The sequence below is a fragment of the Peromyscus maniculatus genome, chromosome 22, assembly GCF_049852395.1.
Source record: "Peromyscus maniculatus bairdii isolate BWxNUB_F1_BW_parent chromosome 22, HU_Pman_BW_mat_3.1, whole genome shotgun sequence".
Classification (NCBI taxonomy): Eukaryota; Metazoa; Chordata; class Mammalia; order Rodentia; family Cricetidae; genus Peromyscus; species Peromyscus maniculatus.
The window spans coordinates 21,723-49,423 of record NC_134873.1 but is presented as its reverse complement, the minus strand read 5'-3'; the positions used below and the strand labels follow the sequence as shown (position 1 = coordinate 49,423).

At 44.2% G+C, this 27,701-nt stretch overlaps 2 protein-coding genes and 1 pseudogene across 26 annotated transcripts in view; 2 read left to right on the top strand and 1 right to left on the bottom strand.

Moving 5' to 3' along the window:
• Positions 1-19,597, top strand: part of LOC143270126 (uncharacterized) — a 53,744-nt gene extending 34,147 nt beyond the window's left edge. For 8 of the 21 annotated variants that reach the window (XM_076558977.1, XM_076558974.1, XM_076558972.1 and 5 more), the window contains one exon: positions 377-19,597. In XM_076558977.1, the coding sequence (XP_076415092.1) occupies positions 3,746-5,080 (1,335 nt within the window). In that variant the 5' untranslated portion in view covers positions 377-3,745 and the 3' untranslated portion in view covers positions 5,081-19,597. The remainder of the gene's footprint in view (positions 1-376) is intronic. The other 13 variants (XM_076558986.1, XM_076558988.1, XM_076558987.1 and 10 more) reach the window with 8 other exon arrangements.
• Positions 1-27,701, top strand: part of LOC102913078 (excitatory amino acid transporter 4-like) — a 106,325-nt pseudogene that overhangs the window by 65,246 nt on the left and 13,378 nt on the right.
• The window catches only part of LOC143270128 (uncharacterized), a 71,007-nt gene that overhangs the window by 41,378 nt on the left and 1,928 nt on the right, over positions 1-27,701 (bottom strand). The gene's annotated exons all lie outside the window — the stretch shown is intronic.

Genomic DNA, 27,701 nt, shown 5'->3' with positions numbered 1-27,701 from the left:
TGATCTGGCCTTGAACCTGCTGAGCCAATCTACCAGTAGTGGCCCTACTGGCCAAAGTCAGACTTCTTAGAAGTTCATCAATTTTGTTATGTAGCCATGGCTCTTATTACTATTTGTTTTCCTACCAGGTAATCTGTCTAACTACTGGTCACTCATTCTTCCCTTTCTGAGGTTACCAAATCTTCTGTTAAATGTATGGGGACACCAACCACTTTTAACTGCTTTGATCTGGAAATTGAGATGATGATGGAGAATCAGTAGTCAAACTGACATAAGGGGGTGTTGTCAATCTAAAGGGCCAATATAAACTTAATTTGTGGTGAAGATTATTGTTACTCCAAGGACTGTCCTTACTAGTATGTTTAAATATTTGCAGGATGGGAAAACCCAAGATCAGCTGGATCCTTTCATATCCTAAGGCTCTGGACCCTGCTAACGGAACAAGTTCTAAGGAGGTAGCATTTATCTTCTAGAGCTGTACCAACTCTCTAGACACATTCCCTGCAAGCCAGAAAGTTGAAGATGAAATCTGTCCCTGAATAAAAACTTCTTTGGCTGGCCCACATAGAAGGAGGTCATCCATATATCAGATGTCTCTAAATATGATAATTATAGCAATGTCGTGGAAAGGCCCAAATCAGATAATTGAGGGTTGTCATGAAACCACTGATAGACAACTATCTATATGACTTATCTAATTTTTATAGCAAGATCCTCAAAAAAAAAGGTGAATTTGAGGTGGAGTGGAATACAAAAGAAAGTAAACTTAAGATTATGCATGGCATCGCTTCTCGGCCTTTTGGCTAAGATCAAGTGAAGATTATGCATGGACCTGCCTCCGGGATGCCTGCCCTGAGCAGGGAGGAGAAAGCACAACTCTGTCCAGGAACATTAGGATTGAGCAACAGAAGGACAATCACAACCACAGGCAAATCTGAAGAGGTAAAGGCAATGAGGAATGGACTGAGGTGGGTGGCTTGCTTGCCACCCAGAGACATAGTGTTTTCTGGGCCAAGACTACTTCCATGTCCCATGTGTCTGGGTCTGGGGCCCTGCTGCAGCTGAGGTCTGTGTTGGTGCCCATGCCTCCCATTGTCTCTGAGGGCAGAGAATGTAGGGCTACACAGAGTTGGTTTTATCCCCTCACTAGCTGCAACACTAGGGAGAACTGGCCCTGCCCCTCACCAGATGCAGCACTCAGGAGAGTGGGTCCTACACCTCACCTGGGCAGCACAACAGACTGAACCTGTTTGCAGAAGCATGTGAAAGCTGGCCCTGAGGGTATGATAATGGGAGAGCTGATTTCACCCCCCTCTTTTGCCATGTGGTGATGATGGGTGAGGTAAGGATGCTCTCTCCCCTTTTATCTCCAACACCTGTGGTAGGCAATGAAGCTGAACTACTCTATTACCAGCTGCAGAACTTGGGAACTCTGGACCTGCATGTCTCTTGAGCAGCACAGTAGAGCTGGCCCTGTGGATGTAGGCCTGAGTGAGCTGGAATTGAGAACGTAAGCATGGGAGATCGGGCCCCACCATTAATCGTCCATAAGGTATTGTGCACAAAGGAGAGATGTCTGCCTTCTCACTTTCTGTGGCAGTTGGGAGAGCTGACCCTGAGGTCATGAGAGATGGAGAACCGGCCCTTGCCCCCTTGCTCCTTGGTGCATAGGGTGAACTAACCAGGACAGTGTTGGAGAACTTACCCTAGTGGTGAGGATGGGGGACATCAGCTGGCCAACCCTGCCATCACCAAGGCCCAGAATCAGGGCAATAAGTTGGCCCACTGCAATATCCACGCCATTTATGATCTGATGGAGAATGTGAAGGAGCTTGTTTTACAGATCCAAAGCTGCAGGATCTCCATGACATGAGGCAAGATCAGGATTTCTAAGAGGAATCTCAGTGATGTTCTCAGTATCTACAGTGTAGCAGAAACCAGAGGCTTTAAACCAGACCAATGACTCCTTGCAGTAAACACTTGCAAGTAAAGATACATGGATAAAAGCTTATACTGCATGCCTCACTGTGTCACAGTACATCACCCATGAGATTTCCCTCTCTTTCTTTTCTTTTCTCCTAAATTTTATTTTAATTTGGAGGAGAAGTTGCAATGGCAGAGGGCTGGTATGAGGGGACTGTGAGATGAACGATATAGAGATGCATGTAAAAGACACAAAAAAATGAATAAATTTAAAAAAAAAATCACAGAGGGGCAAGTGAGGGGAAAGGAGCAAAGAAGGTAGGCTGGCCACCACTCACAAACTCTAACATTGTCAAAATAAAAATACTTTGTGTCTACAGAAAGACAAAGAGAACACAGACAGATAACACCAAGATGAGGAGTTTGTTTTCGGATTTATGTTGACCTTCTTTCAGTTCACACTGGCCTGAAAGAAGGTCACTAAGGAAGCTGCTTGAATTGTCTTAGGCCTGGATGTCAGAACAGTCAAAACCTTCCTGGATGACAAGCAAAACATCAAGATTGGAGACTCTGGGTTAGCCAGGATATTCAAAGATAATATAAGTTTTGAACAAACATCTGTTGGCATACCTTATTACAAGTCTTCTAAACAAATGAACCCTATAAAAATAAAAAGAAAGATTATGGATGGAATATTAATTATAATGGCAGATATCTATGTGAGACTACAAGGATGATGAAGAACCAGGCAAAGGGAGACTACTTCCTCCTTGATAAGATGAAGATCTTGAACTAACTTTTATTTGTTGGGGACGTTTCTAACAACAAGATTAGAGAATTAAATAGGCTACAACATTCAAATAGCAATTTTATTCTATTTGTTTGTTTTTAGGTTTTATTTAAATAATCCCTCTGCAACTTCAGGCCTGAGAGGATATTGTTTCAGATGGAGGAAATTAGTAGTGTCTTTAAGATGTATGACGACAGTAGGAGCTTCTGAGTTTATACTTCCTATCATATCATCATTTGTCCAGTCTGAGACATTTATATTGCTGTCTATGAGAGGCCAACAATGATAGTGACCTGGTAAGAGAAGTAGTTAAACAACTAGTCTAGATGAAAGAACTATTCCCCATAAGGGGTACAAGGTGTGAGGAACTGTGAAAAAAAAATGACAGACATAAAAGTCTATCCTGCCTGGGACCCAGAACTGGCGAGGAATGTCGAGGTTAAGCAGCAATCAGGACACACTGTGGTTCGTCATTCAAAGAGAGCTCTTTATTGACTATCCATCAGCCTTATATACCCTGCTGCTTCTTACTCTCCATGGGGTCAGGGTACAGTCCTCAGGTTCCCATCCTCGTCCCAGCAGATCAGCCAAACAGGAAGACCCCAAGCAGAGAGCTGATTCTTGAAACAATGTTCCACGAATAGCTATATTGTAAACATCCTGTGACTTACTGGCCACAGGAAAAGAAGAACAAAAGTGCACCTTAGGGCAATATAGGGCAAGCAAACAGGCTATGCAGTGAGTCGGCTTGGGAGGGTGAGCGGCTGTCTGGGCTGCCCGTGAGGACACCCGGACAGTGGGGGACAGACGTGTCCAGAACCCACAGGCTGCAACTCTGGAGGACGCTCTAGAGTGTGGGGATCCTGTAAAAGGGACCCCTTCGGATACCCTCTTGCCTAGGAGACTTTTTAAGAGGCCCGGGCCACTAGATCATCTTTTGGTTTCATTTTCTATACCATTTTGCCGGCTTGTCCTGTCTCTGTGTGTTGTGAGTTTGTTCGTGTCATTGGTGTTTTGTTTTGCCTGTTCGGTATGGGCCAGACTGCCTCTACACCCCTCTCTCTTACCCTCGCCCACTGGTCAGAAGTATCGGCCCGAGCCTCAAACCTAGCGGTTCTAGTGAAGAAAGGAAAGTGGCAGACTTTCTGTTCATCTCAGTGGCCCACCTTTGGTGTTGGGTGGCCCGCTGATGGCACTTTTGATTTGAATGTTGTTAGGGCAGTTAAACAGAAGATCTTTGTACCAGGCTCCCATGGACACCCGGACCAGCAAGCCTACATCTGGGTCTGGGAGGACTTGGTGCTGGACCCACCTAAGTGGGTGCGGTCGCTCCAGGCCAAGCCATCTGCACCACCTACTGACCAAGTCCCCCTCCTTCTAACCAAAACCCCTGAACCGCCTAAGTCTTCTCCGTTAACCCCGACACCTGCACCCCTGCCAGAGTCACAGGCTGACCTCATTTCTCTTGATCTAGATCCCCCGCCACCCTACAGACAGCCGCCACAGCCAGCAGGGGCAGACTCCGGACCGGCTCTGGTCTCCCCCTCGGGGCCGGCACAGGGCACCCAGCAAAGGAGGGCACGCCCTCATGATGAGGCCCCACCGGCAGTCACACTGCCCCTGCGCCCCATTGGAAGAACCATTGAGGATGGTGCTGGGGGAGACATGCCTGCCCTCCAATATTGGCCATTCTCTTCCTCAGATTTATATAATTGGAAAAATAATAATCCACCCTTTTGTGAAGATCCCACCCAACTAACCGGGCTCCTAGAGTCCATCATGTATTCCCACCAGCCTACGTGGGACGATTGCCAGCAACTTCTGGGGGTCCTTTTCACCACAGAAGAAAGGGAACGCATCCTCCTGGAGGCTAGGAAGTTAGTCCCTAGACCAGACGGACGGCCAACCCAGCTCCCCAACCTCATTGATGAGTGTTTCCCCCTGAGACGTCCGACCTGGGACCCGAACACTCCAGAAGGTAGGGAGCATCTGTCCCTCTCTCGCCAGACTCTAATGGCGGGTCTCTGTGCAGCAGCCAGAAGGCCCACTAATTTGGCTAAGGTAGGTGAGGTTCTTCAAGGGCCTGAAGAAACCCCCTCTGCCTTTCTTGAGAGACTCATGGAGGCATATAGAAGGTATACCCCCTTTGACCCACAGTCAGAGGAATTGAGGGGAGCAGTGAGTATGGCCTTTATAGGACAGTCTGCCACAGATATACGGCGGAAGTTGCAGAGATTAGATGGATTGCAAGGGCTGAGCCTGAGAGATCTGGTTAAAGAGGCAGAAAAGGTCTACTATAAACGAGAGACTGTGGAAGAAAAAGAGATTCAACTGGAAAAAGAAAGAGAAGAAAAAGAAAAACAATGACAAAAATGCCAAAATCGGGATTTGACATGGATTCTTGCAGCCGCGGTAAGAGACGGGCCGGGGCCACCAGGGCGAGGAGGAGGAGTAGGAGGCCGGGGAGGCTGCTCTCCTCTGGGACCAAACCAATGTGCCTACTGTAAAGAGGAAGGTCACTGGGCCAGAAAATGCCCAAAGAAGTTAAAAGGGCGAGGTCGACAGGTCCTTGCCCTCGAAGACTGAGGGAGTCAGGGTTCGGATCCCCTCCCCGAGCTCCGGGTAACATTTGAAGTGGAGGGGACCCCAGTGGACTTTGAGGTGGACACAGGGGCAGTCTACTCAGCCATCCAGCATCCGCTGGGGCCTCTATCTACCCAAAAGTCACTGGTACAAGGAGCTAATGGAAGCAGAGAGAGACCCTGGACCACCCAGAGAACAGTCAACTTGGGAAAAGGTACTGTATGTACAGCATTCCTTCCTAGTCCTGCCTGACTGCCCGGCGCCGCTTTTGGGCAGAGACCTCCTGACAAAATTGGGGACACAAATCTCCTTTACTGCTCGGGGCCCAGAATTAAAATTTGCACACCCGAAAGTGGGGGACCTCCATCTCCTCACATTAGAACTCCCAGCCACTGAGGAGTATCGGTTGTATGGAGCAGCAGTTAAAGCCTCTGTAGCTACTGTCTCCCCGAACAACGAGGAATGGATTCACAGGTTTCCTAATGCGTGGGCAGAGACAGGGGGCCTTGGGCTGGCTAAAGAACAACCTCCGGTGGAAGTCACCCTTAAGCCCACCGGGGTGCCCGTGTGTGTAAGACAATACCCGCTCAGTCGAGAAGCCCGGGAAGGCATAAAACCTCACATCAGGAGGTTTCTGGAACTGGGCATTCTGAAACCATGACAGTCAGAGTGGAACACTCTGCTCCTATCAGTAAAAAAGCCAGGAACAAATGACTGCAGACCGGTCCAGGATCTGAGAGAAGTAAACTCCTGGGTAATAGACATTCACCCTACAGTGCTCAACCCCTACAATCTCCTGAGTACCTTGCCTCCAGAGCGCAATTGGTACACTGTTCTGGATTTGAAAGATGCCTTCTTCTGCCTACCCCTCCACCCAGATTCCAAAAGCTCTTTGCTTTTGAATGGTCAGACCCTGAGGAAGGGAGGACAGGGCAGCTAACATGGACTAGACTTCCACAAGGATTTAAGAACTCCCCAACTATCTTTGATGAGGCCCTACACCGAGATCTTCAGAGGTATCAAGAGACCACCCCTGATGTCACTCTCCTCCAGTATGTAGATGATTTACTCCTGGCAGCTGAAACTCAGGATGCCTGCAAACTTGGGACTGAAAAACTTCTAGATACCCTGGCTAGGCTGGGGTACAGGGCATCTGCCAAAAAGGCGCAGATCTGTAAAAACAAAGTCACCTTCCTCGGTGACTCCTTGGAGGGAGGAAAGAGGTGGCTCACGGATGCCCGAAAGCAAACTGTGGCCAGCATACCAACTCCAACAGATCGACAGCAATTACGCGAATTCCTGGGTGCGGCTGGGTTCTGCAGACTCTGGATTCCAGGGTTCGCTGCCATAACAGAGCCTTTCTCCCCCCTGTTAATAGAAAAGACCCCTTTTGTCTGGCAGAAAGAGCACCAGCTCGCATTTGAGAAACTGAAGAAGACACTCCTGTCAGCCCCGGCACTTGCTCTCCCAGATGTGAGTAAACCCTTCACCCGGTACTTACATGGGAAGGGTGGGGTGGTGGTCGGTGTCCTAGTACAAGCCCTTGGTCCATGGAAAAGACCAACTGCTTATCTATCAAAGCAGCTTGATCCTGTAGCCAGGGGATGGCCGACCTGCCTCCGGGCAGTGGCAGCAGCCACCATGCTAGTGAGGGATGCAGATAAATTAACTCTAGGACAGCATCTGACTATTATAGCTCCCCATGCATTGGAGAGCATTGTCTGCCAGCCGCCAGACCGATGGCTCAGCAATGCTCAAGCCACATACTATCAGACAACTCTCCTGGACCGGGACCGCATCACTTTTGGGCCCCCATCCATCCTTAACCCGTCCACCCTCCTCCCAGTTGACCAACAAGAAGAGGAGGGAGAGCCAGTGCATGACTGTGGTGCCATCCTGGCGGAGGAAACTGGGGTCCAGACAGATTTAACGGACCAACCACTGGCCAACCCGGACCTGATATGGTATACAGATGGCAGCAGTTTCCTAAATGAGGGGCAGTGGAAGGCGGGAGCGGCAGTGGTGGACAAGAATAAGATCATCTGGTCTAGCAGCCTCCCAGAGGGAACCTGGGCTCAAAAAGCCGAATTGATTGCGCTCACCCAAGCCCTCACCATGGCAGCGGGTAAGCCAGCCACCATCTACACAGATAGCCGGTTTTCATTTCCAATCACGCATGTGCATGGGGCCATATAGAGGGAGAGGGGACTATTAACATCGGCAGGAAAAGAAGTTACAAATAAAAAAGAAATCGAGGCGCTACTAGATGCCGTCATGCTGCCTCGTGAGCTGGCCATCGTACATTGCCCAGGACACCAGAAGGGCGACTCCCCAGTTGCGGTTGGGAACCGGAGGGCTGACCAGGAAGCAAGGGAAGCAGCTCTCCGAGGCATCAGACACCTGACAGTCCACCTGTCACCCCCTAAAAGCCCAGTCTCTGAAGAGCCTCTGGCCCCTGAGACTCTGAAGGACACTCTGGAACGAATCCACAAGTTGACCCATCTGGGTAGCCAGAAGTTAGTCCAACTCACTGCAGAGAATAAAACCCATTCCCCGTCTGAAAGGAAGTGGATGGCAGAGGAAGTGGTTGGCAGGCTGCCAAGACTGCCAGCAGGTTAATGCATACCCTGGTCGGTTGGCTCCTGGAAAGAGACTCTGAGGGAGTCGACCGGGCCAGCACTGGGAAGTGGACTTTACTGAAATATGGCCAGCCAAATATGGCCTAAGGTATTACTAGTGTTTGTAGACATCTTTACAGGATGGGTGGAAGCCTACCCCTCCAAAAAGGAGACTGCAGCTGTGGTTGCCAAGAAAATTTTGGAAGAAATCTTCTCACAATTTGGACTGCCTCAGGTAATCGGGTCAGATAATGGCCCAGCATTCGTGGCCCAGGTGAGTCAGGGACTGGCCAAGGTACTGGGGATTGATTGGAAACTGCATTGTGCTTACAGACCCCAGAGTTCAGGACAGGTAGAAAGAATGAATAGAACAATTAAGGAGACCCTAACCAAATTGACCATGGAGACTGGCTCTAGAGATTGGACGATGCTCCTACCATATGCCCTCTTTAGAGCTAGGAATACCCCTTCCCTTAAAGGCCTAACCCCATTCGAATTGCTCTTTGGTTGTGCACCCTCAGTTAAGGACCTAACCTTCCAGCAGGGGGAAATCATGCCTTCCTTCCTATCTGACAGAGTGCAAGCTTTGGCAGTCATCCAGCACACCCTGTGGAGACAGTTGTCTGCCGTGTACCAGCCCAGTGGAGATGGTCCTGCCCACCGGTTCCATGTAGGGGACTTCGTATATGTCTGCCGGCACCAGCATTAGACCCCAGAACCCCAGTGGAAGGGTCCCTATCAAGTCCTGTTGACCACCCCAATGGCGGTTAAGGTGGACGGAATCGCTGCGTGGATTCATGGCTCCCATCTCAAGCCTGCTCCCGCTCCGGACATGGATTCAGACTGGACTGTGGAGCGGACTGATAATCCTCTCAAGCTTCGGATCCGACATAGAGAGCGGCCGAACTAACCCACACCAACCTGTGAGCCAGACGTGGCAAGTACTGTTAGGGGAAGGGGATGTGATTTGGGAAAAAAACGGTAGGCACCCACTTTGGACTTGGTGGCCTGCCCTAGACCCTGACCTTTGCCACATGTTGGCCGGGACAGAAGACTTTGACATTCCCACCACCGATCCGGCCACCCCAGGTGAACCAGAAGTGTGCACCCAAAGTGGACGCTGCCCCTGTTCACGTTACCGAGCAGGGTGCAGAGACCCAAGGGCCTGAGCAGCCCTACGAAAGAGACTGTTCTATGTATGTCCAAGGGACGGGAGGAGCAGGGCACAGGCGTGCACTTGTGGGCAACATGAAAGTTATTATTGTAAAGCCTGGGGATGTGAAACCACGGGGGATGCTTGGTGGAAGCTGAGCTCATCCTGGGATCTGATACAAGTAAAGAGGGAGGCAAGTGGGGATGAACCTCCACTGTCACAAGATTACTGCCAGAGCAAACCTAAGACGGTCACGACCCTATGGTACGGGTCGGGACCGTGTACAGCATTTGCCTGGAACCCCTTGAACATCACATTCACCCAGACCGGAAAAGCATCAAGGGATTGGATAAAGGGTAGACTATGGGGCCTGAGGGTATATCACCAAACGGCCTATGATCCAGGAGTCCTGTTCAAAATCAGGTTAGTGATAAATGTAGACCCCCAACCAGTAGGCCCTAATAAAGTGTTGTAGGACCAGAGAGCCTCCCTCCCAAGAAAAACAAACGGGTGCCCCTAAGACAGGTCCCCCCACCTAATCCGACCTATCAAAACCCTTCCACTTTCCCACTGACCACTCCGGCTGTTGCAGATCCCACACTACCTGGGTCAAGGGAACGATTGATAGACCTGGTTGAAGGGGGGTATCAAGCCCTTAACTCTACTCAGCCCAATCTCACTGAATCCTGTTGGATTTGTCTCCAAGCAAGCCCCCCATACTATGAAGGTATAGCGGTTAATGGAAGTTTTACCTATACCACCTCTGATAGCTGCAACTGGGGCACAAGGCACATGCTAACTCTGCCCGAGGTGACTGGGTCAGGAACATGCCTGGGGCACTCCCCTGAGCTGGAGAGCCAGCTCTGTGCACACAAGGTGACAGTGTCTTCGTCTGACACTTCCAAATACATAGTCCCATCATCAGGTCTATATTGGGCATGCAATAGTGGGATCACACCGTGTGTTTCAGTTGCTAGTTTCAGCAGTTCTAAAGATTTTTGTGTACTAGTTCAGATTTACCCAAGATTGGTCTATTATTCAACAGAAGAATTTGAGGGACATTTTCTGGGCAGAGCTCGGTTCAAACGAGAGCCTGTCATCATCACCCTGGCAGTCCTATTAGGGGCTGGTATATTGGCAGGAGTTGGGACTGGAACTGCAGCTCTGGTGGAGGGTCCTAGACAGCTGGGGATCTTGGAAGCTGCAATACAACAAGATCTGAGGGCAACAGAAACGTCTATAACTGCCTTGGAAAAATCCTTAACCTCCCTGTCAGAGGTAGCCTTGCAGAATAGACGCGGACTAGACTTACTATTTTTAAAAGAAGGAGGACTTTGTGCTGCTCTAAAGGAGAATTGTTGCTTCTATACTGACCACACAGGGGTGGTAAGAGAGTCTATGACAAAACTCAGGGAAAGGCTAGATGCAAGAGATAAGGCCCTACGAGGCTCCCAGAGCTGGTTCGAGGACTGGTATGAAAAAGCACCCTGGATGACCACCTTGCTCTCAGCCCTAACAGGGCCTCTAATTATCCTGCTCCTAGTATTAATGATTGGGCCATGCGTCCTGAATTGGATTTCAGGCTTTGTTCGGTCCCAGGTAAACGGGGTTAAAATGATGGTCCTGAGACAAAGATACCAGCCTGTACCAGAAACCAACCTTTAGGATTAAAGATCAGTACAAGAAGAGGAGGGAATGAAGAGTTAAAGGGAACTATAAAAAGGAACTATATTCTTGGTAAAAAATGCTTCAGCTTGAGCAAAAACCACAGCTCTTGCAGGTGCAAAGCTTGCCCACAGCCCTACCGCCTTGCGCAAATAAGCTGTTCTGCAAAAACCACCCAGACCCCCAAGACTCAGCTAGCCAACTGAACCCTGAGTAACCCCTCTACTCCACCCGTATGAAACTGCCCTATAAAAAGCCTACAATCTGGAGCTTCGGGGTCTTCAGTCTTCAGCTTGACTGTTGACCCGTGTGCACACGTACAACAAACTGCTTCTGAGTGACTCGATATCAGAGTGAAGCTTCTGTTGTCAGCGCCGACTCTAACACTTAGGACAAGCAAGTGTTGAGTTTCATAAGATTTGAGGGTCTGGCCAGTGGGAGCCCAGCTGGGAGAACGGCTCCCACATTTTATGACAGGGTACTCTTAAGGAATGAGGGAGAAGAGATATTAGAAGGATAGAGGGGAAAGAAACAGAATCACAAATAAAAGAAATTTTTTTTGGCCCTGACACAGTTGTCCAGATTTCTCTGGTTCAGCTGCTAGGTTATGCAGGTTTCTGTGAATGTCTGTAGCTGACTATGATAACAGCATGTCCAAGAGGAGAGCTTCCTCCTCCTATTAGTTCAACACCACGTTGGTTTGTTTTCTCTTGCCTTTTATGAATGCTTGAGGAAAAGAACAGGAACCTACTTATCTTCCTTCAACCTGTGGGATATCTGGGGACAAGTTAACCTTAGCTTTAACCTTTGCCTCTCTGTTTGTTTACAGTTGAGACATTGTTTATCTGTGGAACAATCCTGGCTGTTCTGGAATTTGTTTTGTAGACCAGGCTGGCCTTGAACACACAGACATCCACCTGCCTCTGCCTCCCAAGTGCTGAGATTGAAGGTGTGTGACACTAAGGCTTCATGCACCTTAGCTTCTTTAGGACTTTCTATAACAGAATACAGAAAAGGTCCCCTCTCCTAAGCTTCATGAGCATCCTTTGAATTGAGAGTAAGATTTTAAGAGGGAGCTATCTCTTCCCTGGTAGAGAATTCCTCATTCTATTTAGCCTTGTGTGCAGTGAGGAAGTAATTAATCATATCCTCATCTAATACTCTATTTTTTTTTCTATTCTTTTTAACTTTTGTTGATTCTTTGTGGATTTCATTTCATACATTCAGAGCCTACTTTTTTCCACATCTCCTCACATCTGCCCTCTGCCTTTGCAACCTCCCTCACAAATCATAACCAAATTTAAAATAAAAAACAACCAAAAAACCCAAACAAACAAAACAGAGAAACAAGACAAACAAAAGCAAAAGCAGCCAAAAAAGAAAAATCTGGTGGAAGTTGTAGTGTGGTCCTTTGAGGCACAGTTTACCCTTTAGTCCATTCATGTTTACTTGAAGTGTTCATTGCCATGAGTCATTGTTCTGGCTCCAGGCCGATGGTTTCTGCTACACTATGGATAATGAGGCTCAGTGGGGCTCCTCATGTATATACTGTTATCCTGTGTTGTGGAGATCCTGCTATTTTGGATCTCTATGTTCATCCTCTTCACATGATCCAACAGTTCATAAATGATTTGGATGTCAGGTTGGATTAACTCATAGCCCTGACTCTGGGCCTGGATGGTAGCTGGGCTAATCACTTCCCTAGCTTTCCCTCGTCATCTCTACCTGGAAGAGCTACCCAGCACTGTCTTGCCTAGCTCACCAAAGGCACCTGTAGCAAGGAGCAGGGCCAGTTCTCCTGTTCAAGGCCCTGACATTGAAGTTACCCTCATTCATTTTGCCAGGGCAAGCTCTATATTTTTTTCCAGGGAAAGGTGCAGGGCCATTTCCTGATTGCTATAGGAGGCATGAAAAGGGGTGCTGGTTCCACACTCATGCTCTTATGCTCTCAGGACTGGGTACCTGTGACATCAATAACATGGTCACCTCTAGTGTGCTGCCCAAGTGGAGTGTAGGGCCCACTCCCCTGTGTGCTATTTCTGGTGTAGGGCAGGGCTATTTTTCTCACTCTTGCATTCCCAGAGCCAGCTCTCTCACCTGCCATTGGTAGCAAGGGACAGAGGGGAAGGACATCTTTCCCTTCCCCATGCCAACACATAGAAGATGGGGGTGGGGAAGGGGCCAGCTCTGTTGCTCCCATATCTTAGGCCTGACTCACCTGCATCTACAACAGAGGCAGCTCTAGTGTGCTTCACAGATGGGAAACAGAAGCTGCTTTGTCAAATTCCACATCTGGTGAGGGTTAGGGCAAACTATCGTACACTTGTGATCACAGTGCCATTAAACTCACCTGTCACAGGTAGTAATGGATGAAGGAGGGAGGACATCTTTCCCTCACCATGGCTGATCGGGGAGCAAGGTGGAGTCTCCTGTTCTCATGCCTTCAGTGTCAGCTTACCTGACAACTGAGTCAGCTGTAGTCTGCTTCTCAGGTGAGGTATATGCCTAGAGTGAGTTGTGGAGCCATCTTTCCTAAGTCTGGTGGCAAGCTCTCCCTTTCATAAGGCCAGCTTATGTGCTACAGTATTCAGCAAGGGGCAGGGGCAGCCATCCCATTGCCAGTGAAAAGTGGGACTGACTCGGTACAAACTATTTCCAATGACCCCCTTGATAACACAGGCCATGGACATCACCACACCCCAGCAGTAGCAGTACTATGAACCCAGACATGATCCTTGGCAGCAGCTTGGGCCCAGGCACCATCACAACTCCAGTGGCAGAACAGGCCACTCAAATTGGTGGCTGACTCGGTCACAGCAATGGCCCCTGGTTACTACCATCTACAGAGCCCTTGGTGGCAACTAGAGACACAGACACCGCTACAGACCCCAGCCTGAACATGGACATGGACTTAGACATGACCCTACACAGAGGTCCATGCTAGGACATGTCCTTGGATCTAGGTAGCAGCACCAACCACCCAGATCATCATGGCCTGGGCATAGCATGGTCCTCAGACACCAACATGTTCTGAGGTAGCAGATCATACCCCATGGCACTCAGTGATACTTATACTTTCATTGGCTTGTGAGCTATCATGTTGATTTTAATTTCAGTTTGACTATTCTTTACTGGTTTTGTTTAGTTAAATTCTGTAATTATTATTTCATTCAACTGTTTCTTTTGTTCTGACTTTAATAAATCATTTATTTGTATCTCTAATGTCCTTGATCATATCTCTACCTAGTATTAGGAACTCCTTGGCTTATGTTTCATCTAAATTGCCTTTCCTGGGGCATATTACAATACAGTTTCTGGCTTCAAGAGGAGGCATATTGTCTTAGTTTTTCATGTTTCTGTATGTTCCCAGTGGTCTGGACAACTAGGGTTTTGAATTGTTTATTAGATGAGATATCTGTTCTCATCTTTGATGTGTGGTATTCCTATCATGAGTTACTCTTGCCCCAGTCTGGTGGCAGACACTGGTTCTCTGAGAGGAAAAAGTTCTGTGGAACAATGAATAGCCCCATGGAATAGAGATGGATTTGAATCCTTACCTGGGACCAAACTGTATTTGGTGACACTAGGTCCCTAGTACACAGTGGTTCTATGGATCAGTGGGAAGTAATAAATATATGGATATTGGATAGAAGGAATGGGATAAAAGTGGGGGAAAGAGTGTGATGTTCATTTGTTTCCTGGTTTGAGGTAATGTCTTCTTCAGTGGTACCAGCTGGCCAAGAACTCACTTTGTAGACCAGCCTAGCCTTGAACTCACAGAGATCTGCCTCACTCTGCTTTGAAGTGCTGGGATTAAATGAAGTTTAAATGACTATGACACAACATTTGGCTCTCTTTTTGAGTTTTTACTTAGTTTAGTTTTTATATTTGGGATAATAATGCTCTGTCAGATGTACGTCTGGCAAGGATCTTCCCCTACTCTGTCATATTGCTCTCCATGGGTTTGATCATTTCCTTATGTATATGACAGCTTAGTAGTTTCATAAGGACACAATTATTAGTTGTTGGTCTTGATTTCTGAAAAATTGGAGTCATGTTAGCCACCCTTCCATACACCTACACAATACAGGATAGTCTGTTTCCTTCCAGCAGAGTCATAATTTAAGGTTTTATATTAAGGAATTTTATCAGTTTGGATTTTACTTTATGCAGAGTAATAGAGATGAGTTTAACTTATTTCCTCTGCATTAGAATAACCACTTTCAAACACTATTTTGTGAATAGAGTATCTATTCTCAAGTGTTTCTTCTGGCATCTTTGTTCAATATGAGATGGCTTTACTTGTGGTATCCATCATTGGTTCTATTTCCTGGGGTGTGTCATACTAGGCTTACCATTCCTTTCCTATTTCACAGATTCTTGGTGTACCTTATTATTTCTTGGCAAGATCACTAATTTCAATGACAACAATTAGAGGTACAATATTTCCCCATATCACTGCTATTCAAGTGTCCCTGTGGTTTCTGTAGGCTGTGTTCTCATTCGTGTAAGGAAACTTTATTTTCCTCTCTAATTTCTCAAATTCCCTTCTGCTTGTTAGAAAAACACACTGAGGGCATGAAGTGAGGTCTTAACTTTTCAGATTGCATAAATTTCTGGCAGAGGACTTCACTTCCATTTTCAGTATTAACTTTCAGTAACACATTTTCAATTGTAACTTCAGTGCTGTGGCATCCAATGCTCTCCTCTTCCCAAAACGGGCATGGCATGCATAAATATAAACTCACACAAACACAGACACTTAATTTTTAAAAATGTATTTTCAGATATTTTTACATATTTACTCAGTTTCTGATGTTTTACTTATCATTAATTTGTATTTTAATATAATTTTAAATTATGTATGTTGGTGTGTGTGTAGAGCATGTTTTTGTTGGCGTATATTATTATGAACATAGATGCCCTTGGAGGAAAAACAGGCCTGATCTTTATATAATTGGAGTTGCTGGGTTTGGGAGACACAGGACATTGGAAAGGTACTAGGCTTTTTCTCAGCCTGTTCTATGCTTCTCAGCTTGTCTGAAAGTGTCTGTCAGATATTTTTAGAATAATGAATGTGCTCAGGTTCAAGAATTCCTGAAACTAATATGAGTGTTTCCTTACTGAGTGAGCTTAAAGAAGTTCTCTGGGTGATAGGATGTTCCCTTTCCCTTTAGAACAAATTGTTTATCTTTCTTTAAATATTCTGTGTCTTAATGGGTTCAATTTCCATAGAAGGGTTTAACCTCAGAGGAAATAATTAAATAAAGAATGTTTGAAGATGACATAAACAAATCTACTGCTCTGAAAACGAATTGAAATGTACATAAATTTAGAAAATGTGTGTGCGTGGAGTTTTCCCTAATTCCAATCATTTGAGTATGTGAGCTGAGGGATTAAGTAATAGGTTCATAAATGGAATCATCTCACATTGTTAGTACATGACTAAACACCATATTTTCACCCTTATATATTCATATTGAATACATATATTATTTTGTCAAAAACAAATAAACTGAATTAAAATAAATAAAGCCTTAAAAAAATAAAAGATCATGCAAATGTTCAGTAAACCTGTGAGACTAAGGTGGGATCACATTCTGGCTCCATCACAGGAACAAACTGAACTGTCCCAATTCTACTTCCCCAGTTCCACTACATCTGGGTTCACAATTTCTGTGAACCACACTATGGATGTTGTGTGTTTCGTTTATGTATTAAAATGATGATACCTACAGAATTTCTGGCTGAGAGGTATTCAGTTTTTAATCAAAATTAGTATAAAATTTATTCTGAAAGTCTAATAGTTTCATGTATTTCTATGGTTTCATATGTTTACTGCCAATTCTAGTAACCAAGGCCCAGTACTGAGCTGTAATGTTGCAAGCCCAGTGGTACAGTAGTGATCAAGGGTAAAATAAATATCTGGCTAAAAGTATCTTTCTTAATTCAACAGACAGTGAGTCCTGTAAGTCAGGACAAACTCAGGTTCACTAAGTGACTAATGATATTCTTAAATTGATCATCATTTTATGTGCATTTCCACATCTAGTGTAGCACAGTTTATGCAATGATGGGAAAAAAAGCTCATGCCTTGAATATGCCAGGCAGGTGCCCTACTATCTTAGCTATAATCTCACTCATGTCACTATCACCATAAAGGAAATCAACCACATAATATGAGTGTACTATGTAATTTATAGAATAGATTTTAATAACAACTCTAGTGGCCACCTGGAAAACTAGAATCATATAAAAAAAACCCATATTTGAACTGAACAAGAGCAAATTCAATGGACCTGTGAATGTGGACAGGAAAAATCCCATGAAGCATAAATCCTACACAATGAAGTATAGAGAACTGAAGAAAATGGGTGCAGGAGAGGTCTTCCTCACCAGGGAAGAGCACATCAATTGGTTTCCCAATGTCAAATGATAAGGAACAAAAGCATACATACAGGTATTAGTAGACAGAGGGAATATGTTATATTTGTGAATATATATATATATGTATTTACATATGTAAATGCAATAACAATTAGTGAAAAAGAGGTCACAGATATGAAGGAAAGCAGGGAGGGTTTAAGGAAAGTTTAGAGAAAACTGAACAGAGGAAGAAATGTTTTAATTGTATTAAAATCTCAGAAATAAAAATAAAAGCATCAAAATGTGTTATACCATGTATATATGCATATTTGCCATTTTGATTGCAAGATTAATATAACTTAAATGATTTCCATGATTTCCCATAGTATTTAGAAATTCAGTACAAATGAAAGAAAATATCAAGGCACTTTAAAGAGATAGAAGCTGAATATTCAATCATTAGATCATGAAGCATTCAAAAAATCATATAATTTCTTTACTTTTAAATTTGGTGCTGGGCAATGAAAGAGATACCATGATAGAGGGAGACTTCATGTGGATAGGGAGAAACCTGGTGCCAGGGAAGTTCCTAGGAATCTACAGGTTGACCCCAGCTTAGACTACTAGCAATAGTGGAGAGGGCACCTGAACTGAACTGGCTTACCCAAGTAATCAGATTGGTGAATACCCTAACTGTTGTCATAGAACCTTTCTTCAGTAATTGATGGAGGAAGATGCAGAGATCCACAGCCAAACACCAGGCTGAGCTCCAGGAGTTCAGTCTGAGAGAGAGAGAGAGAGAGAGAGAGAGAGAGAGAGAGAGAGAGAGAGAGAGAGAGAGAGAGAGAAGAGAGATTCAATGAGCAAAGAGCATCAAGATCATGATGAACAAGCCTACAGACAACCAAACCAAACTAGTGGGAACTCATGACATTTAGACCAACACCTGTGGAGCCTCCATGGTACTGAGCTAGGCCCCCTGCATAATTCAGACAGTTGTATAGCTTGATTTGCTTAAGGGGACCCCTGGCAGTAGGATTAAGATCCATCGCTGGTAAATGAACTGGCTTTTTGGAGCCCACTCCTTATGGTTGGACACTTTGCACAACCTTTAGGCAGGGAGAAGGGCTTGGACCTGCCTCTACTGAATGCACCAGGCTCTGCTGACTCTACATGTGGGGTCTTAACTTATTGTAGGAGGGAAAGGAGGGGGAAGGAGGAGGCAAGAGAGAGATCTGTAATTGGTATGTAAAATGAATAAAACATTTCTTAAGAAAAGAAAGTAAATACAAAACAAATTTGGTGCTTTGTAAATGTACCAAAACATTTGCAAATATAATTAGTAATTTATGAAAATAAAGGAATGCTTGAAATACTAAAAATAAATCTACTATATGATCCAGCTGCACCCCAACTGGCATATGTTGAAATGAATCAACATCCTACTTCAGAGATACTGGTTCCAAAGTCTTCATAGACTCCCTTTTCACAAGAACTAGGATATTGAAATAACCTAAATATCCATTGAAAATATTATAGCTCTGAGTCCAGAGGCTTCAGCAAAGTGTTATACATCTGAAAATCAAGGAATGCTGGCAGTCAGGAGGCAGGGAATACCAGAAAATCATACTATGCAATGCTCATACAAGAGATTTATTTGAAGGGAAAAATCTAGAAGGGTGTCTGCCTCTGCTCTTATGAGAAGCAGCAGAGAACTTAGCAGAATATGGGGCTTACATAGTGTTTCCTGTGAGTCAGAGTGTCCCATAGTAGGGACTGGTGGGAATTCATGTTCAGATCTTGGGGTGAACTCAGGGATTGGTGGTATTTCAAGTTCTGAGCATTGGCACTTTATTCTTTAGAGCAGAGACTGGACCCAACCTTCAGAGCACTTAGAGTGTTCTGTGTGTGGACCCTGGTGGTTAGAGGTCCTCAGGGGAGGGGCCTGACTACTCATTTGCCTCGAGGGGCTTGCATCATTGAGCAGATTAATGTACCAATGATAATGTGGCACATAAACATTATACAACACTATCAAGCTATAAAGAGTAATGAAACATTATAGCAGGCAACTGGATGGGTATTTTTTTAGAAAAAAAATCATATTAAGTGGAACAACCCAGGCACAGAGAATGCAAACATTGAATGTTCTCTTACACCTGACCCTCTGATTCAAAATCTTCTTTTATGATTACATATCCAGAAGTAACTGCAGAAACCAATAACGTAAAAAAGGTTTTGGTGTGTATACCACTGTGAAAATGATCTAATCAGGGAAATAACTCTGTAAACTTCACACTATTGGTTGCTTTAATTGTGTCTCTTAGGTTTGATTATACTGGTTTTCATTTTCAATAAATTCTAGAAGTTTTACAATATCCTTTCCATTTCTTCCTTCACTCAATTTCCTTTGAATTGTATGCTATTTAACTTCTATGAATTTAAGTATTTTGATATGGTATATACATTTAATAAATAGTGGTCATATATAATGCAAAATGTAATTTCATTATTTCTGTCTTTGTTGGCATTTGCTTTGTCATAATAAGAATTCACATTTCAAGAATGCCCCATGTGCTGTCGAGAAAAGTCATGTATTCTTTAATGTTTTCTTGGAATATTTTGTCCATTTCTGTAAAATCCATTTGTTTGGACAGAATTTAAAAAAAAAACACATGTCATAAAATAATCATAACTGTTAATAGTAAATATACATGAACAAGAAAGTATGTGCAAATTTTCAAAAGAGATATTCAAATCCCTTTCAATGGGAGGCTCCTCTAAGTAAGAGAACCACTTCAATGAAAATTCTGAAAACTAGAAAGGATTTGAGTGATATTCTACAAGTTGTGAAAGAGAATAGATAGTAACCCCAACCTCAACAAGTTACCATTCTTACTTGTAGGGAAAAGGGGCTGGTTCGAGAAATCCACCCAGAACCTAGATTGCAGAATTAGGGAAGGATGGCTCAGATAAAGCCAGTGAGAGAAACACAGTTTAGCTCAAATCAGAACCATTTCTGCCACTGTCCAACTGATTTGTGAAATCAACCAATCACAGAGCAGGACAGTAGAATCCTGGCCCTAGGGACCAGGACCAGGGAAAGAAACACAGCCTGTGTTTGGGACCTGAGCCAGAGAAGTGAACACTTTATCCCCAAACCCAGAACCCAGGAAATATGTCCTGACTCTGAGACCAGTACCAAAATAACACTCTTGGCCCTTAGAATCAGAGTAAATGAAAGAAATGTGCCCTGGCCTTAGAGGTAGTGTCAAAAAGCCAAGAAAGGACAGTGAAAGAAATACAGTTTAGCCTTGAAATCGGGGCCATCTCTGCCCCTTGCTCACAAAACTGGCCAATCCCTGGGCAGAAAGTAAACTAACCAATCACAGTTGACTCTGACCCCTAGACATCCTAAATAAACCGCCCTGCCTGGTCAGTTGTGAGCTGTTCACTCCATCCTGTTAGAGGCAGCTACTCTCCTGGACTCCTCCTTCCCAAATAAACCTCTTTCTAAAAAGAGTATTGGGTGAAGACCTTCATTGACTGGTGAACAGAAGAGCCTTGCTGGGACGTCCCATTGTGGACTGAGCAAGGGGGAGCTGAACAGAAGAACCTTGCTGGGAAGTCCCTTACTGGACTGAGCGAGAAAGAGCTGGTAACACTGAGCCAGAGATTGTGGCTTTCCAGGAGAGGAGCAGGATTGCTGTTTCCTGTGGGGAAAACATCCCCCATCATACCATCATACCAGGTAAATCCTGACCTTCCTGAAGAGTGAGGATACCCTGATTTCCCGAAGAGTCAGGGTACCCTGACTTTCCCGAAGAGTCAGGGTACCCTTCCTTGCTGAAGCAGTTCCAGTCCTGACTCTCCTGAGAAGTCAGAAAACCTTCCTTTCCAAGGTTGGACTGTTTCTTTGCAGTCCAAGCCATCAGAGCTGTGCAAAACAGCTCCAGGTGTCCGGGACACCTTCAGGGTAGAACTCTTGTTCTGAGTAGCTCCAGGTGTCTGGGATACCTTGCCCTCCAGTGCTGAATTGTCTCCTTGCAGTTTCAGCCTTCAATTTATTAACATTTTGGTGCCCAAACCCAGGTCACCAAACCTAGAGTTTTTGCAGTTTACTTACATTTGGTGCTGAAACCCGGGACTCCAAACCCAGAGTTTCTGTGGTTTACTAACATTTGGTGCCAAAACCCGGGACACCAAACCCAGAGTTTCTGTGGTTTACTAACATTTGGTGCCAAAACCCAGGACACCAAACCCAGAGTTTTTGCGGTTTACTTACATTTGGTGCCGAAACCCGGGATAGACTACCTTGGTGCCTGTGCTCTCCCCTTATGGTCTGAGCCACACTAAGACTCTATCCCTCTTCTCCTGTCCATCTGCAACAGACCAAACTTCCAGCTCACCGATCGCTCAGCATTCCATCCAACATTGGCAATTAGGTGAGTTCCCCTTTTGGTTGGTGTAAACGTTTTCCTGGGTCTGAGGAAGTGACCGTTGAGTATCCGGCACCCCTCTAGTACTCATGGAAGTGGAGGTATCCCCAGACAGTGTCTTTAAGGCTAAGGCTGGCCCTCTTCACCTGACCACACCCCCATCCTCAGAGATGCAATCAGGCAGTCATAAGCATCCCTTCCTGTGCTCTCCCATCTTCTCACAAAAGGAGCCACAAAAGTCAACCATTTCAGCCTTTCCTCTGGATGATTCCTTTCCCCTAGAGCTTGGTTTTCTCTCGCCCTCTCGCTTCTACTGAAGCCCTGGTACCAGGCTCCTGAGTCTCTCTGTTGGCTTAGCCAGGCTAAGCAGGACTCCAGTTGAGTTGGGTGATGACCCTCTGCCTGGCTTGGTCCCTGACTGGTCAGGGGATGCCTGTGACTACAGGCTGCAGAGACTCAATCCCTCCCCTCTCATCCATGGGAGCCCTGCACTCCATACCTTTTCACACCCCCTTGGGATGCCTCCTAGAAAATCTCAAGCCTTCACACCTGGCTCCTGATTTGAAAGGCCCTAAACTTGTTCGCTTGTACAATAAAGTTTGGCCTCATTATCCTTTAGATAATCAATCTAAATGGCAGCATAGTGACACACTAGATCCCAATATTAGATGGGACCTTTACAACTATTGTGAACGATCATGGAAATGGAAAGAGACCCTATATGTAAAAGCCTTCTCTTACCTTCTCTCTAAGCCTTCTCTCTGTGCCCCCTGTTCCCCACCCAGCTATTACTAGCTATAAAGTCAGAACAGGATGAAACAATTTCTTTTGATCCAGCTAATGAGCCTCCACTCTATAAACCAAAGCCAAAGTCCACATCTTCCTCTCTTGCCACACCAACTCCAGTGTCGTCCGTGTGACATGAACAATTATGTCAATAATAGTGGATGGGAGATACGTGTCCCACAGGACTAAGCTCCCTGGAGGTCCCTGGCAGAGTGCCCGTGTTATGCCTCCTTCTCGAAGGAGACATGCTTCACAGATCTGGGCTATAGGTTCTGTAAAACTGCTTTTCTGATAATGTACTAATTAATCTATAAAACACAGCCAAAATTAATGAATGCTTGGGTTGTGAACTGTGGAGGAATGGGGAAGCTGGATATGGAACTTATTTAGATATAGCAGAATGAACTATTCCTTAAAGACCTCAAGCCTCAAACCGCTAGATAATAGAAATTATAATAGTTCAGGCCCTTCTGGGAATGAACACTCACTCACTAGGAATCCTTTAGGAATCCCAGCTAAAGTGATTTATGGCAGAAAACATTATCTCATAGGAGGCAGTTGGTGGGCCCTTCTGTTGAGGAAGTTCAGCATGGAAAACTTAAGGACTACAGCAGAACTCCTTCCCCTTACAGGTGTAAAAGTACAAGAGTCCATATTCCAGCAGGTAAAAAGGTTTTCTATTAGAAGAGATATATGGTAAAGAACTGAAGAAAGACTTAGGGAGGATCTGCAGCATCCAAATTGGCTAAATGGGTCATGAGAACCAGGAAAGTAGAAGTGCATAATAAACTAGCGAGTGGCTGAGATAAAGATGAAGGACACAGCTGCAAGAAGCCTACACAAGTCTAGGAACTGTACTAAGTTTAAAAAACACAGACTGCTCTTTGGGTCATAAATTTCTTGTGAGTGAAGGGATATGTCTAGCACCAATTAGTAACTGTGTGCTTGATTTTTTTCAAAGATGATGTAATTGAATTATTGCCAAGCTCTTGTTGTTCCTTCTATGTCTTGATAGTTTTCTTTTCTGTATATAAACTACTGATTTGCAGAAGTAAATTTGCAGCAGATTCAAACCACTTTTGAGTGTGTTGTCTGTCTGTCAGTCACCGAATCCTTGCCTTCCTGACTACCCAAGTCCTGATTCTCCTATGGTTGTGGTACTCCCAGTGGGGCAGTCCGTAGAACTCTCTTCCAGTCCCCTCAGTTTCCCTTTCTCCATCCTCAGAAACAGGTCTTCCACCAGGTCAACCCTCCCTGGCATCCACTTTAACACACCAACAGCCCCTAGTCCTCCTGCTCATTGTTCCTGCACTACCTTGGGACCTCCTATACCTCCTCAATCTAGAGAAGCCCCAGTTCTTCCTTTGCGAGTGGTTGCTGGGGTGGGTGGTCTAGTCAGGGTAAATGTCCCCTTTTCTTTATCTGAGCTCTCCCAAATACAAAATAGGTTGGGGTCCTATACGGTCAATTCTTCCACTTTTTTATTAAATAATTCCAGTACATTACCCAATCCTATGATCTTACCTTTCATGATGTCTATATGATTGTTTATACAAACAATCTCACCCCAGAGGAGCTTAGGCGAGTCTGGGATCTGGCTAGGGTCCATGCAGGCAAACTCCATCCAACAGATAACACCTACCCAGTGGGGGCTAGGGCAGTCCCAGACCAGGAGCCTGGATGGGATTACAATAACCCAGGGGACATTCTAGCTAGAAATAGGTTTGAACCTGCCCCCTAGCTGGCTTCTGCAAGACTGCCCTTAAGTCAGTAAATCATGAAAAAGTCCAAGAGGTCATACAGGAAAAAAATGAAAACTCATCTGAATTCCTCAACTGCTTTACAAAGGCCCTCTCACAATGTATCAACCTGGATCCTGAGACCCCAGATGGAAAGCACCTCCTTATGAAGCCAACCTTTAGGTCACCCATCACTGTTCTTTTTCTTCACCATCTGTCACACCTTTTAACATATAAGGGCCTTCTAATATTACCTCCCTCTCAAGTTCTCTCCCTTCAGGTGGCACTGGTTGAGAACACAGCACTGACTTTTCAACCATGTCCACCTCTTAACATCTCAAATCTTCTCTCCCAACCAGTCCTGGAATACTCCCCATCACACTCACACGTTGAGACACTAAGAGAGTTTTCACCCCATCTGATACATACGCAGAAATGAGCATTACTTCAGGCCACTTATACATGGTATACAGATGGCAGCATCTTCCTATATAAAGGAGTACATGGAGTGGAATAGGCAATTGTCTCAGATACCATAGTGGTCAAAACGCAAGCTCTTCCAGCCCATACCACAAATCAGCAGGCTGAACTGGTAGTTCTAACCCATGCTTCTCAAATAGCAGACAACCCCCAAAACTATATACAGAGCACCAGCCTGCCTCTTAAATAATAACTAAAAGTGTTAATGGTCTTAACTGTCTAAGGAAGAGATAGAGACAAATAGAATGGGTGAGAAAAGCAGGTCGATTTTTTTTTTTGCTTCTTTGAAACAGATATGACTACCAGTGAGAGACATAAACTAAGGGTGACAAGTTGGAAAATATTTTCCATATAGATGTAAGTAAAAATAAGAAAGCATGGCTATTCTAATATCTGATCATTTTGATTTCAAACCAGACCTAGTCTGAAGAGATGGGGAGAAAATGCTATACTCCTAAAAGAGATACTACAATCCTAACTATATATTCACTCAACACAGAGACACCAGATTTCATAAAATAGTTTTAGTTTAAAACTACAGAACAATGTCAACAAAGTGATAATGGGTGATTTTGTACCTCATTCTCACTGATAGGCAAGTCATCTGGAAAAAGACTAAATAAAGAAATTGTGGAGTAAAATTATGCAGAATGATAATTCTACTTCTATATTTAGCAAAATTGAGCATGTCTGAATGTCTAGATAGATTACATGTTTACATTAAGGAGAGGTGGTTCAGTATGGAAAAAGCAACTTTCAGTAAACTGTGCTCATATAAAAATAACTTTCAAATTTCTTCAAAATATGAGCATTATGGTCAAGAATTCATTTGTTTCCTAACAACTAGTGGCCTATAATGCTCAAAACTTTGACAAGACAATCATTCTTATGAATTTTAATACAAAATATACAAAAACTAGAACAATTCTGGTAATTCTTTTTTCACACACTGACAAGACCTTCCATGTCTATAGAGACAAGTGATGTAATTTAAGACTCATTTGTCCTCGAAATGCAAAGTCCATACAGCAATGAAAAACAACATTGGATATTGGTCTTCTTCAAAACTCTGAGCACATAGACTTACAGCCTGCATTTCCTTCTCTGAGAGTCAAGACATAAAAAATTATGGTGAGCTCATAGAGGGTCTTGCTAGCCTCCAAAACTGATATTTCATTTGAATTTTGGAATAAGTTAATGACACAATATGCTAATTTACTAATTCTACTTATTAAGCACATTGTAACTTTAGAATATCTGGAAAGTCTAGATGTCTCTACCAATGAATGCAGTCTCACTATGTATATCTGTGTAGAGTAGAACTGTCTTTGTAGACAAGGCTGGCCTTGAACTGAGACATATCTGACAGCTTCTGCATCCAAAATGCTAGGATTGTATCTGTGCCTGTTGTACACCTGTGCCAAAATACCTACCTGTTTTCAGAAAAAAGTCAAATCACTGTAAGAACTAAGTTTTGCTAAATGAGGGTTCTAAAGTATGGTGGTATTTTATTTGTACTGAAATGTGATTTTATTTGTATGTTAATAAATAAACATACAAATAAAATTAGCCCGAGGGTCAGAGCTAATAGCAAGCCATAGTAGAGCTGGGCATTCGTGGTGCATGCCTTTAATCCCAGCACTTGGTAGAAGAGCTAAGTAGATCTCTGTGTGGTCAAGGGTACAGTCAGCGTTGGAGACAGATGCCTTTAATCTCAATACCATAGAAGACCTGGAGGGCTGTACTTACAGTGATGAGGCAGTCATGTGTTTGGGTTTACAACCAATGAGAAGGCAGAACAGAAAGACTATATAAAGACAAACACACAGGAAGTAGGTCTCTTTCAGAGAGGTAGGACCACCGCAGGTGGAAGGGTAAGGTTTTGGCTCTGACCTCTGACCTCTTGGCTTTCTTCTTTATATTGGTTCTGTGTTTCTTATTTAATAAGATGGTTGGTTACATCTACACTAAAGTATTAAGTATAAGTGTATTTTCTATAATTTTAGATTGATGACACATGGTAAGAAGGAAGAATAAATAAAACTTCACAGATTTGAACAAGCCAAAGTTCATGTTATATTATACCTTCACCATGAACTATCAAAATCATCTAAGTTACACAAACATGTATCACATAGTATCATGTTTTCAAACTACTGTGAGAAATATTTTGTCATTTAATGTGAAAAATACTAATTAAAAGGAAAATATGTACATTTGGTCAGTAGTAGTATCAGAAGTAGCACAGAAAACTCTCATGACCCTATGGCTGGCTGGCAAGGAATTGTCGGATCTGGTTGATACAGGTGCAGATGTTACCATTATTAGAAAGGAGGAATGGCCCGTAACTTGGTCATTAGATGCTACCTTGACCCCTTTGAAGGGAATAGGACAAAGTCAAAACCATGAAAAGAGTTCAAAAATTTTAAATTGGAAAGATCAAGAAAATTATCAAGGTATCATACAACCTTGTGTTATAGCCAGATTACCAATCATCTTCTTGGGTCGAGATTTATCTCAACTTGGAATAATCACATGCAGTTCTAATGATGTTGTTACCACTCAAATGTTGAAAAATGGGTACTTACCAGGTAAAAGCTTAGGAAAACATGGGACAGGAATACTAAAACCTCTAGAGGCCACCCCTAGTCAAAAAGAGCAGGATTAGGCCATTTTTTCCATAGGGGTCATTGATACTCCTGTGACTCATGCAGAAAAAATCAGCCTGTGTGGGCCGATCAATGGCCTGTTACCCATGAAAAATTATTGACTGCACAGCATCTGGTACAGAAGTAGCTTGAAGCTGGCCATATCACCCCTAGTAATTCTCATTAGAATACTCCTATCTTTGTTATTAAGGGAAAAAATCAGGTAAATAGCAGCTATTACAAGTTTTAAGGGCAGTGAATAAAATGATGGTATTGATGGGAGACTTTCAACCTGGCCTCCCTTCACCCATCACCATACCTTTGGGACATTTCAAAGTTATCATAGACTTGAAAGATTGCTTTTTTACCATCCCCTTTCAACCAGAGGATCAAAACTGCTTTGCCATTCAGCCTACCTGCCATCAATTTTAAAGCCCCAGTGAGGAGATGTCAATGGCATGTCCTCCCACAGGACATGGCTAATAGTCCCACTTTATATAAATCTTATGTT